This window comes from Lissotriton helveticus, chromosome 4_1, assembly GCF_964261635.1.
Source record: "Lissotriton helveticus chromosome 4_1, aLisHel1.1, whole genome shotgun sequence".
NCBI classification, from domain to species: Eukaryota; Metazoa; Chordata; class Amphibia; order Caudata; family Salamandridae; genus Lissotriton; species Lissotriton helveticus.
Window position 1 is genome coordinate 39,470,937 of NC_136063.1, and position 12,939 is coordinate 39,483,875.

Genomic DNA, 12,939 nt, shown 5'->3' on the forward strand with positions numbered 1-12,939 from the left:
CTTTGCTGATGGCAAAATTGAATGGTAAACACATTACAAATTGGAAACAAAACATCTGAGCCCACGATGCGTCCTTTTGAAAGGGTTTGCAATATGCCAGACTTTGATTTACCTTCCCAGACCCGTCAAAGGCTATGATAACTTTATAATCTGGGAACTTCGAGCCAGGCCTGTCTTTTTACAACAATAATCAGTCACTTCCAAGGCATATCCTGACGTGCCTTCACAGGACGGGGAAAAATTATCTATTAAGGAACCAATGCTCCGAAAGGCAGGTCATTACAATCATTTTTTAATTCTTCGAGCCAAGATATCACTCTAACTCCACAAACAGTCATATGCAAAGACAGACACCACAGCGCTACCCTTTAAAATACCAATAGTAATGTTTATGTTCTATGGTCAGTGCGTCACAGTTTTTTCCGGGCAGGGCCCAGCTCACTCTAGGGCACGGCTCTCTCTAAGGCACAGCTCCCTCTTTGCTCTGGACACTGGGGCCATGCGCGGAGAAGGGGGGGGTAGCGTTATTCCTTCAGAAATCCCTGTCTGTTCACCTCATCAAGGTAACGTCCTACAAACAGCGCGGAGCGCGCCAAGCATTGCACATAAAATGTGGATGAAAAACTGGGAGTGTGTCTCTCCAAGGGGCGTGGACAATGTAATTAAGGGCGTGGTTTAAAATTACGTAAGCTAGACATCTGTGCTTAGCATATTGTGGTTCCCTAATTGTGTTCTGCTGTTTCTGTCATTGCATCCAGATATATGATACTACAACAAGTAACCATGCCTACAAGGTTTTCCCAATGGTTGTTAGCTGCTTAGGATAGATAAGCAGTAACTATGGATTGTATATAATATTGAAAAAGCTTCCACTTACAGCCCTGGTGACACCACAACGATGTTTTCAAAAAGAGAAGGGAAAACCATAGAGACGATGACTCTCTTTATAGGATTTCCCTTCCCCTACAACACTCACCTGGCATGACGTCATGCCATAACTTCTCCCAATGAGAAGTGAGCAGTGTGCGCACACGCACCTCGAAGTGCCTGCTGTCCCTGCAGTCTGGAAAAAACAGCGCACCTATGCCAGGGCACAAAACAGAGCCCGATAGAGACCCGTTTCAACTGTCGGTGCTAAGACCCAGCCCGGCCCACTTAAAGCCCTGGAGCTGGAGATCATACTGCGGATAAGATTTTTCAAGGTTCTTGATCCTGTGCTTCGGTGCTCTGATATTGTATACCGTAATATTAAAATTCTCGCGCAAAATTAAAATAAACACTGCCTGCTATATAGTTGTTTTACTTATCTTGTTTTGCGTAGTCTAACAGCAGCAAAGTACACCTAAAGCAATGATTACACGTAGTCTAACAGCAGCAAAGTCTACATAAAGCAATTATACATTTCATAATGAAGAAACATTTGGCGTTAGTGGGAGTATTTTCTAACCCTGGGCGTCCGATTCGGCTACGCCCACGGAGTAGGCGTAGTGTTGCCTTCTACGCATTTTGCGTAGACAGCGTAGCCGGCAACACTACGCCCACTCCGTGAGCGTAGCCGAGTCGGCCGCCACCCGCCTCCCTCCCGCCCTCCCCTAGATACATTATTTAAGCAGCTAGCCTGAAAAATACAATTAAAAAGCACTTACCTTGTCCGGCGCTCGTCCGGGGCTCCCTCATTGAATAGCGTCGTTTCCTGGATACCAATGCGCATGCGCAGGCGGCCGCGCATGCGCATTTCTCGGGAGAAATGCGCATGCGTGGCCGCCCGTGCATGCGCATTGGTATCCAGGAAACGACGCTATTCAATGAGGGAGCCCCGGACGAGCGCCGGACAAGGTAGGTGCTTTTTAATTGTATTTTTCAGGCTAGCTGCTTAAATAATGAATGTAGGGGAGAGCGGGAGGGAGGTGCGTAGTGGGGCTACGCGGAGTGCGGGAGTGGGCGTAGCTTCTCGCCCACTCCACGTAGCTCCGCGGAGCCCCACTACGCCCACTACGCCCAGGCTTAGTATTTTCCTAGTTGAAGTGAAAATACGCCAACTAGTAATCACAATCTGTTAAAACCTCTAAAAGTAACATAAGTTTGTCAGCAGGAAGGCACAAAACATTTCCTTATTTTCACGAAATTAGTGCTCGCTCTGTACAGCAGCATTACAAATTAGGTGCCATCTCGGACTTTTATAAATATTTTGGACACATTACATTTAGGCATCATATATCAAAAAGCAATCTTCTTTTCCGGCAGCCATCAAGAACATCCGGACTCTAAAGGTCATTAAAGCAACTAAATCGTTCGCTATACTTCTCTGTCCCTCAGAGGCGCACCGGGGATCTGTCCACGTCTCCACAGTGATTATTAGTGGCTATGAAAGAATCGAGAGTCCCTGGAAGCCACCACAAGGCCACCAACTAGCCACATTGTGCCCGTGATCGCAACAAAGAGCCATCTTCACCTCACGAGTCACCGAGCTGACTCGACAATTTTATATCACGTGAAGCTATGCGGGCTCTAAACATCGTGCCGGTTCACTCGCACACCTTGTGTTTCGCCCACATAATTATGGCAAAAATCACACTCCTCAATGCAGGCAGCCAGCCAAAACCACTGCACTATCGTTTTGATTGCCAGGAGCAGGAATACTCACACTCTGTCCCCGCTGTCTCGCCTGCCGATCAAATTGCTTGCCACTCTAGAAAACCTCGATGCGCGGCCGCCCGACTCTCCTGCCGCCCCGATGAGCATGCTGGTCTGGTTTTCGGCGTGTCCTTCGGTGCTCTGCCCGGCCCGACCTCTTGAACGCCGCATCATCCTTTGCTACGGGTCCCGCCTCCTTGACCCGGAAGCGTAAAACCACCTCCGGGTCAATGGCGGGACCCACGGACCAATCAGGGCGGGCGAAGGGGGCCAGGCCCAGCAATGTGTGCTTGGGGTCGAGCGCCCCCCCTTTCCTGGGGCGGGCTCCTTTCCTCTGATCTCCACTGCTCGCTCAGGATGGCTTCAGGATGCCTGTTTTGACCCAGTAATCTTCCCTATGAGGCTCCAGCAGAAGGGAAACAAAGGCTTGGAGAGGGTTAAAGCCGGTCAACGAGGCTGTTGCATGATTCCAGTTGCTTTAGAAAAAAAAAGGAGAGCTCTTCTGCTGGTGGTGACGGATTGAATATGGTGAGAAGCTGAGAGGACGTTGCGAACTCTGTGGGCAAATTACTGTTGAAGTGCCGTTGCCCATCAGAGGGGGGCTGCGGGGGCCTCCTTGCCTTTGCCTATATCCCATCGCCCTAGGAGTGTTAACTCTGCTCTCCCCGTCACCCACGAGGCTGCACCACACTCTGGTGGGACTACCAGTCCCAGAATGCATAGTTTGAGCACACTCATCTGCAGCAGAGCAAGCTGCGCTCCTGGGGCCTTCACAACTGCCGCTCCCACCCCGCGGCGCAGGGCCCGTCCTTGCGTGCCACTGACAGGAAGTGACAGGACGGGGCCATTCCCTTTGGTTTTTCCATTCGTACAGCTGCTGCCCAAGAAGACCAACATTACCGAGGATATTGTCAAACTCCTGTCTACCCCTCCACAACGACAAGTAGATTAGTGACATTTGGTGTTCTTTGGACATCCTGCGTTTTCACCTGCCGCCATCCATGTCTGTGTGATCTTTTTTAAAACTGGATATGAGGGTACTCTACCCCGGGCTTTCCTCCAGCTAGGAATATTACTGAGTTCACTGGTATTGTTTCCATGAGCCTTTGATTCCTCTGTTTATACATTGTGCATTTAAGGTATAAACTGCAGAGCGTTCTTATTGTTGGGCTATTGGATTGGTCCTAATAAGAAGGGTTGCCTGGACATAGTGTAAAAATGGGGAAGCGCACCAGCATTCCCTGAAAAACCCGGGCCCAAACTACCCTTACCCAGGGGTTTAAGTGGAATAAAAAAACTGGGGGGTCTCTCAAAGGGGCGTGGCCAATGTAGTTAAGGGCGTGGCTCAGAAACACCTATGCTAAAAAAATCTGTGCTTAGCATAGCGTGCTGCCCGACCTGTATTTTTCTGTTTCGGTCACTGCATCCAGATATATGATACAACAAGTAACATCATACCCACAAAAAGTCACAACTATTGGCTTTGTCAATGGTTGTTAGTTGCATAAGATGAATAAGCAGCAACTATGGCTTGTAAATAATATTGAAAAAGCATCCACTTAAACCCCTGGTGACACCACGACAATGTTGCTGCTCCTGAGTTTCAAAAAGAGAGAAGGGAAATCCAGAGAGAAAATGAATCTCTTTAAAGGATTTCCCTTCCCCTGCAACTCTCACCTGGCGTGATGTCATGCCATAGCTTCTCTACTAGTGAGAAGTGAGCAGTGTGAGCAGCGCACATTCATGTGCCTGCTGTCACTGCAGTCCGCCTGCGGCAGGGCACAAAACAGAGCCCGATAGAGACCCGTTTCGAGGCCTCCTCAAAAAAACTGCCGGTGCTCAGACCCGGTGAGTTCCGGCCCACTTAAAGCCCTACCCTTAGCTCATCCAATTAGTTAAAATGGCCGACTGGTAGGAGCTCTGTGAAAGAGCTCCGCGCACTGGGGATCCCTAATCGGAATATCCCCTTTAGTGCTAGCCACGAACGAGGTGGAACTGAACTACAACAGGATTATTACCAAAGGAAGCGTAACAGGATCATCATCATAAGAATATGAAGCTCTGATAGCGGAAAACGCAACTCACAGTGATCGCCAGGAGAGTGCAAATCCCCTCGGACAGAGCTGACCCCCACGCCCGGCAGTCGAGTTGCAACAGTGAAGGCGGGTGATCTTCGGGGGACATACATACGCACAGTTCACCTGATGCTGGGAGTGCGGCACCCGATCCCAAACTCAAGAGGGAGAGTGGATCGGTGAAGACTGCGAGCTCGCCCCCACCGGATGGTCCTTGGAAGGAGCGAGTACTGCAGATCCCGTCGACCCGCTTTGCCTTGGCAGCCGCACGACTGATTGCAGCTGTACACTGAAAAGCACATGAGACCGGCAGCGGTGTAAAACCCAGAAGCTGCCGGCGCTCGAGGACACCGCATTGCTCGCTTCTGCCCGCTCTCTCGCCAGCCCTTGTAGCTGCCGATGTATGCTGAACGGCGCCGAGGCACAGCGCAGGAACGCGAATACAGAGGCAGCGTGGAGCAAAATAGCATTTCTAACAGGATTGGGCAAATGTGAAGAAGGCGACCATCTGGCCCCACCCCCCGTCTGCGGATCAGCTCCGATAGCGCTAGCATTTGACTACAGTTCAGCCTTTTTCCGGTCCAGAAAACCCGAAACTGCCTCACCATTATTTTTAAACCTGGCTCCAAAAGCTCATTGAATGGATCCATCAAAATGGTGGCAATGGTATGGGAGATGAAACAACAAGGGTGAGAGACGCATCCCCCCTCTTGGATAAACACAGACCATATCCCTCCATGGCCATACATCAACCATTGAAACTAAAAGAGGACTTGTACAAAGAGCTAGAAAGAAGACGTTCAACGTGCAGCCTTTGATCAATGAAAATAGAAACAGGACCACACTAGTGAATAGGAGGCTTGGAGCAAATAAGGCGGCCATATTGGAGAAGCATCAACACAAGTATATCTTCTACTCCCTACGCCAGCCGATCACACTATCCAGTGATCAATGGAAATAGATACAGGACCACACTGGTGAATAGGAGGCTTGGAGAAAATAAGGCGGCCAAATTGGAGAAGCATCAACACAAGTATATCTTCTACTCCCTACGCCAGCCGTTCACAATATCCAGTGAAAACAGGTCAGATTCCTCATGCTACGCCACTAACCTCACACCAATAACCCATTTCAGCTATTACTGTATCCTAATACCCATCGCATTCAACACACAATAGGCACATCACAAGAGGCGCTCTTCATATAACACGGACTGCCTATAGAAACTCACCCACGCAGCACCTTACTGAACACCTATTATGGAGCTCACAGGCACACACACCCACGCCATCATCTACCCCCCCAACCTCTCTAAAAGCGCAGCCAAACGCTTCAAACACAACCTTATAAAACAACATCCTGAAACACCCATAGCGGATCCCTATTTCTCATTACACAACGGACACACAACTAATGATATCATCTTCCACACGAAGCGCAGAGCGCAATGGAGAAATGCCTTTCTCACCTTATTTACACTCTCCGCCAACAGGAACATTCCACATGGTCTAGTTATTTATATCGCCCCTCTCAACTTTTCCAAGCGGCAGCAACCATTACCATTTACAATAATGGAACCAAACGCATGCAATCTACAGACCGCAATCTTAGCCTACTAGATAACATATTCCCAATAATCAAGGAGCAAGTGTCTAAACCCCATAAGGCTACTCAAGCCACCCTTTCCTTCAATGTTCAACATACCTTACTACCTATCCACACTGACAACAACGCCATTGCTTCACGTCCACTACATGCCAACACATGTCAAGCTACCACATCGACACTCAACATAGCGGAAGCTACCCACGTACCCCCAGAGAACACCGTTCACCCACCGTCACCAATAACTCCACCCATACCGTCAGAACAATCATCCTCCCCTACATAACACCTCACACACACACACACACCTACAACAGCTCTACCTTACCTGCAAACCACCTCACCTTCCCCGCACACTTTAGCCCCACACCATACACCAAGCCAGCCCCCTACGCCTACTCCCTCAACACAGACGCACTCACCACACATAGCCACCCGCACAGCCCACCCATCACATTCACTCTTATCAGCAGCATCCCTACCTTCCACACCTACACACACAGACTACCCCACACACACACTCACATCTACAACACCTACACCTTACCCTCAAACACCCTTACCTTCCCTGCATACTTTAGCCCCTTACAACACATCAAGCCAATCCCCAGTGGCTGCATCAATATCCTCAACACAGACACACTCACCACTCTTAGCCTCACCCACAACCCACCCATCACACACATTCTTACCAGCAGCATCCCTCCCACCCACACACACACACACAACTATTCACATACCTGATCAGACCCCATCTGTTGCCACCAATACAGCCACCCTCACAACTCCCACAATCCCTACACCAGGCCAGTCCCCACGGCAGGCACCCAAACCCGTTGACAAACCCACACCCACAACACTCCCTCACACCACCTGCCCACATGCACATAACCCCAGACTTGATGAGATAATTTCTTCACTGAACCAAATCAAAGTTGAACTCCAAGCTCTTAATAATCATTTAGCGGAACAACCGTGGGATGGCAGAACAACTAGACATCCCAACCCAGAAGCCAAACTACCACTGACACGAATTCCTACTGTCCCAGTTGGACCTTAGTCCCCTCCTCCAACAACTCATCCCGACCAATTAGAAGCACCAACCTGCTCTCAGAAAGGGACTTATTCTCCCTGATGAGTTCATACGATACCGCTCACATGAAGCCCAACACACCTCCAGCATCACTAACTCCCGCCCCAGTGAAACCTAACAAACCTACATGGTCTATTTTTCTGCCCTGGATATCTGGCAGCGAGGCAGTGCTGGCTAATACAACTTTGTAAAAATTTGGGGTTCGTGCAATGTAGGGAGGCTTTCAGAATTTTAAAGTATGACATCTCCAAGCCCATTGTTTTTGCTGTTTCCCGATTCCTAAACGCAATGTGGCGGAGGAGGTGGGTGAAATGTTCAACCTTAAAAATAACTGCCTTCCCTTTGCCTCGGATTGGTCATTTCCCAAAACAGATATACTATTCACAAGTCAAAGGCAGATGTTTTAGGGCGAGCCTCCGGATTGGTCAGGTCAGTAAAAGTGTCAAACTCACGTGTTATAATTGTGTGGAAATCACAGTTGGGTGTTTACATATAAACAGGGACCACATCCTGTGTCAGGGTTCAAGGAAAGCGTTTCTTAGGTGCTGCTCAACACAAGCCCTCCCCTTATATAGTTTTTTTTGCGGTCTTATTCAAGAATGTTTTGTACCTGCAAAGATGACAGGACTTATATTGAGGGGCCATTGCAGAGTGCGTTAGGGAAGGGTGAGAGGGCTGGAGGCAGTTTTACATTGTCGAGCCTGAAGCGTTTCACCTGCTGGTTGGCATAGTTTGCCTACTATATGGCTTTAGTGCCTTCTGCATGCGTGTGGTGTGTGTTCAATACGTGGGTACTGTGGGGGTGGTTTTGCTTAATCTGGGTGAGAGGTTTTGACGTCATTTTCTATTAAACTGTATTTCCTTGACGCACCTGACGGCATCAATACAGTATTGTGGCAGGGTTGAGAGACTGATGTATGTATCCGGACAAGTCTAAAATAATCTGTTGATTGGCAAATGTTAACTGCAGTGTGATCCATGTCACAGTATTGAACTGATATGTGGTGCTAGTTGTTGGGTCTTTGTGGCATGACCTGTTGGTTGTGTTGGGACTTTGTAAGGGGTATCTTAGTGATACATGCCGTTGAAAGCCCAGTGGCAGCCTATTTTATGGCACAGCTGTGCTACAATGGCTATATATACATTTTAGATCATTTATTGATGTTCAGCACTAGGACATCCCAGAGCCTGCTTCAAAGCACTTTCAGAGGCAGGGTTGCAGGGAGCGAGTCATGGATACGAACAAACAAGCGGAATTACCATAATTACATCCGTGCTGTAAGCGTGTTTGAAGCAAAGTGTGTTTGGCATTCTCGGTTTAACATGGCGTGTTGTAGGCCTGCATCTTATATTTGGTGATAAGTGCTACTGGAAGCTGTGAAAAAGTCTATTCATCAGCGGAGTTACGAGAAAAGGGTGATTACAGTAGAGAAGCTGTAACTTACCTTTAACATCAACGAGGGTGGTAATTACACCTCATTATTTACCATTTCTCGCCACAGGATTTTGTCAATTTGAGCCATCCCTGCCGCATAAAGTTCGGAGAGTCCAGCAGTGAAGCTTCTAAAGTCCATCACCACCAAGCGATGAGGAAAAGCAAACGGCAGTCCGAGTGCAGAAAAGTACCTGGGGCCTCATTTATGAAAAGTGACGCATCGCTGCGTGAAAACAGCGATGCGTCACTTTTCACTGCACTCTCCCTGCGACATGATTGATGCGTCATATTTATAATATGACGCATCATGTCGCAAGGAGTTACAGATACGTCAGTATTTCTGATGTATCTGTAGGCGCAAAAGTGACGCATTGCTGGAGTGTGTCACAAAAGTGACGCAACTCCAGCAATGCTCCCTTTCACCTGGGGAAAGCCCCATGTGAAAGGGCTTGCGTCAGTCTTACGCCTGCTGTGAGGCAGGCGCAAGATTTTGACGCAACAGCGTCCTAAAAGTGACGCAGTGAAATCTCATAGATTTCACTGCGTCACTAATACGAGGCTTTTTGCGGGTAAACGCCCCCTCTGCATACATTATACCTGACGCAGGTATAATGTAGCGCAGGGGTTTACAAAGCGACGCATCTGCTTAGATGCGTCACTTTGTAAATAGTGCGCAACAGGAGGCATGTTTTACACCGCCGATGCGTCACAAAAAATGACGCATCGGCAGCGCAAAACTGACGCAAGGCCTTATAAATGAGGCCCCTAGTATAGTAAATATTCACGGCTCCTCCTAGCAAACAGTTTCTCTCTTATCGAGCAGCACCAAAAAACAACAGTGATTTGGCAATCTTTCCATACATTGACAGTAGGGAAACCCTTATCTGCCGAGTTTAGGGCCATATTATCAAGAAAGGGCGAAACATTATCGACGCTTTTATCGGCAGGAAACTGCCGCTAAAGCAGCGAAAATTAGCTTGATATTATGCCCTTGTGAATTCCCATAGAAGCTCAGGTTCTGGTGTTATCCTGGGCTTCTATGGGAATTCACAAGGGCCTGTTATCAAACCCATTATCGCCGCTTTATCAGCAGTTTCCTGCTGATTAAAGTGGCCATAATGTATCGCCCTTTCTTGATAATATGGCCCTCAGTCCCTGCAAGTCCCGGACCAGGGCATGCTTGGGATGTGCTTGCATAGACAGCTAGTAGAGCAGTAGAGTGGGTTGAGTGCTTGCTGTAGCGACATGCATGCAACCTGCAGACTATGGACCGGAATGTCGCCAGGGGTGTCTCAGCTGTTCATTCTCATACGACTGATAAAATAGAACACTGGAATTGATGTATTACCAATTCTTACAAATATAATTCAATTAAAGGTGTGAAAGACATAGACGATTCTCACAAACAATAGTTCACCTTCCCCAGTAAAATAATTAAGACTGTAGAGGCTAAAGAAATGCTCCTTTCATACCATCGGACCCAGCAGCGCTTTATAGCAAGAACGTCAGTCACGTGACACAATATCAAAGTACATACCACACTGAAAGCACTCAAAAGAGAGCAATAAGGCCAAAAGACACCCTTCACCAGCCGATATTAATGTTTCCTATGGAGCTTACTATCGCAGTCTTGTATCTTTATAGTTACTATTGGGGGTGGGGTCGCACACTACTCACACACCAGCGGGATCGCCCCTAAGGACTGTGGTAAGTGTAGTTCGTGTTCCGCGATGCATCTTCTTTCGATTATCTGCTATCTTCGCTATCTTCGCCATCCCGGGACACGTGTTTTGGGGTATTTACCCCTCATCAGCAGGGATTAGGCCGTGTTCTAATCGTATCTTTAACGGGCTGTAAAACTCAGGTGTCAATGACCGCAGGGAAACTCATTTTATCACATCAGAAATCAAATTGGTGACTTGCACGGCTAGCAGAAAGCTCAGTCGCAGCAGGCACATTAACTCGCCAAACTACTTTTCTGACAAAGTACACAGCGCGCTCTTAAAGACAGGAGCCCTCCAGAGGTGGGTAATGTGCAGGGCCTTAGGACCAGGACCGCCCCAGAGCGGGCGGGGCCTTGTTAGATACTTCACTGGCAGCTTCCAGAGGGGACTCAGGGACACATTTTTCCCTGCAGATATCGTCATGAGATGTTGCTAATCATTAGCTCCCACTGAATCCTATGGTGCGGGTGTACACGCGTGCCACTCTGACCTACACTGAGTACCTGTGGTAAGGGGGTGCTAAGGACAGAGGCCCAATGTTAACAAGCAAAGCAAAAAAAAAAAACAAGTGCTGGTCAATGCAGGAAAATATGCTACAACCAATAGAACTAGAGGAAAAGTAAGTGGCCCGCACAGGAAGCACTGAAAATCCAGGAAAGAGAGGGGGTGGGATGTCAACCCTTTGTATGCCATACCTTAAATACAAGCCCGATCCCCCTTAAAAGAAAGCCCAGACCAAGCAAATTTCCTACTAGGAAAAGCCCAACTGCCGGTAGAAATCTATGTACATCTTCCCTCAGTTATAGACATAGTTTTAGTAAAATATAAAGGTCAAACCAACACCGACTTAAAAAGCCAATTGATTTTGCTTTTGCTAATGCTTTTTTTTAATCCTCACTCACCTCTGACCTCCGTAGCCTAACCAGCCGCTTGTACCTTCCACATTGCTGATTGCAGGTTTAGGATTTTGCCTCCCTGCTGGTACACCTGCGTACTGGGAGGGCACATTCTCACAAACGGGCATTTTCGCTCTCCAATTTGGTCCAGTATTCACTGGCGACTGCTGATGGTGGTGATAAGAGGAGCAAGAGAGGCCCAACGCAGTCCAGAGAGATCCAGAGAGGTATCATTTCTATTAACAAAGATGCAGATACATAGGGGTCTATTACGATGGCTGTTTGAAAAGCATTCCGACCGCTGTGGTAGCGGAAATTAAGTGTCCGTGTGTACCGAGGGAAAACTGGCTGTCAGATTATAATGAACCGCCAGAAAAATCCTACTGCGGCGGACGTATTCCAGGAAAATCCTCAGTGACTGTCCGGATCAGCTGAAAATCCGTCTAAGGTGGTTGGATTTGCTGCGGACAGTTCCAAAACTACTGTTTGACCAGCGGAATGACTGCACGTGACATTACGATACGATGGCGGTGCCAGCGGAACTATCAATTGTTTCCGACTGCTATTGCATTCTGACCGCCGCAGTCGCGCCGGAAGAGTAATGGTGGTCGAGAGCAACCACACAACATGGCTACCAAGTGTGGCAATCAATTAGGCTCAGCCTTTAAAAACAACTAACACACCCCAATGACACATCCCCATGGCAAGTAAAAAATACAAATCCCAGGTCAACCCACACAAGACACCTGACATGAATACTCAATTTTGCAGCACCCACATAGCTGAGTAGAAAACCAGCCCCTTCAATGTAAATGTAAATGTAAATGTAAATGTACAGGAATTTATATAGCGCAAATCACCGAGCGGTTTCTAAGCGCTTGCTTAGGGAACCCGTCCTGGTATTCCCCTGTGAGATAACCCCGGCAGGGTATCCACAAGGTGAAAGCCAGGCATCCCGCCGCGAGGGGCCGTTGTGGAGATTAAGCAAGCTATTGCCCAGAGTCGCAGAGTGTGAACCCATGAATCGAGTAGGCACCGGAGCGAGAATTGTCGAGTCCATGGACATTTTAGGATTCAAGACCCCGCCGAGCCGGGAATTGAACCCTGGTCCCGGGCTGACCTCTGCTTCCAGGTCTGCCTCCTCTAACCAGTGAGCCACACTTCATCCACATTCTTCATTCAATGCCCATAATCCTTTGCACAGCTCAACAACTGAAGAGCCCAACCCCACAGCACAAAGGAGAGGCAAATCAGCACACATCACACCATCACAACCACACACACACCACACACATCACCACCTTCACACCTGCATTTTTCCCCCTTTTGCACATCACACACCATGTCACAGAAGAAGATGCCCAAATTCACTGACAATGAGTTGTCAGTGATGGTAGTTGTGGTAATCAGAGTAGAACCACATTTGTTTTGAAGCATGGCCCAACAGACACCTGTAGCCACAAAAAAATCAAATGTG

At 48.2% G+C, this 12,939-nt stretch overlaps 1 protein-coding gene across 1 annotated transcript in view; it reads right to left on the reverse strand.

Moving 5' to 3' along the window:
• The window catches only part of LOC144827836 (GTPase IMAP family member 4-like), a 42,844-nt gene extending 31,254 nt beyond the window's left edge, over positions 1–11,590 (reverse strand). The window contains exon 1 of the mRNA XM_078686002.1: positions 11,503–11,590. Coding sequence (XP_078542128.1) covers positions 11,503–11,590 — 88 coding nt within the window. The remainder of the gene's footprint in view (positions 1–11,502) is intronic.
• Positions 11,591–12,939: the final 1,349 nt, after the last annotated feature.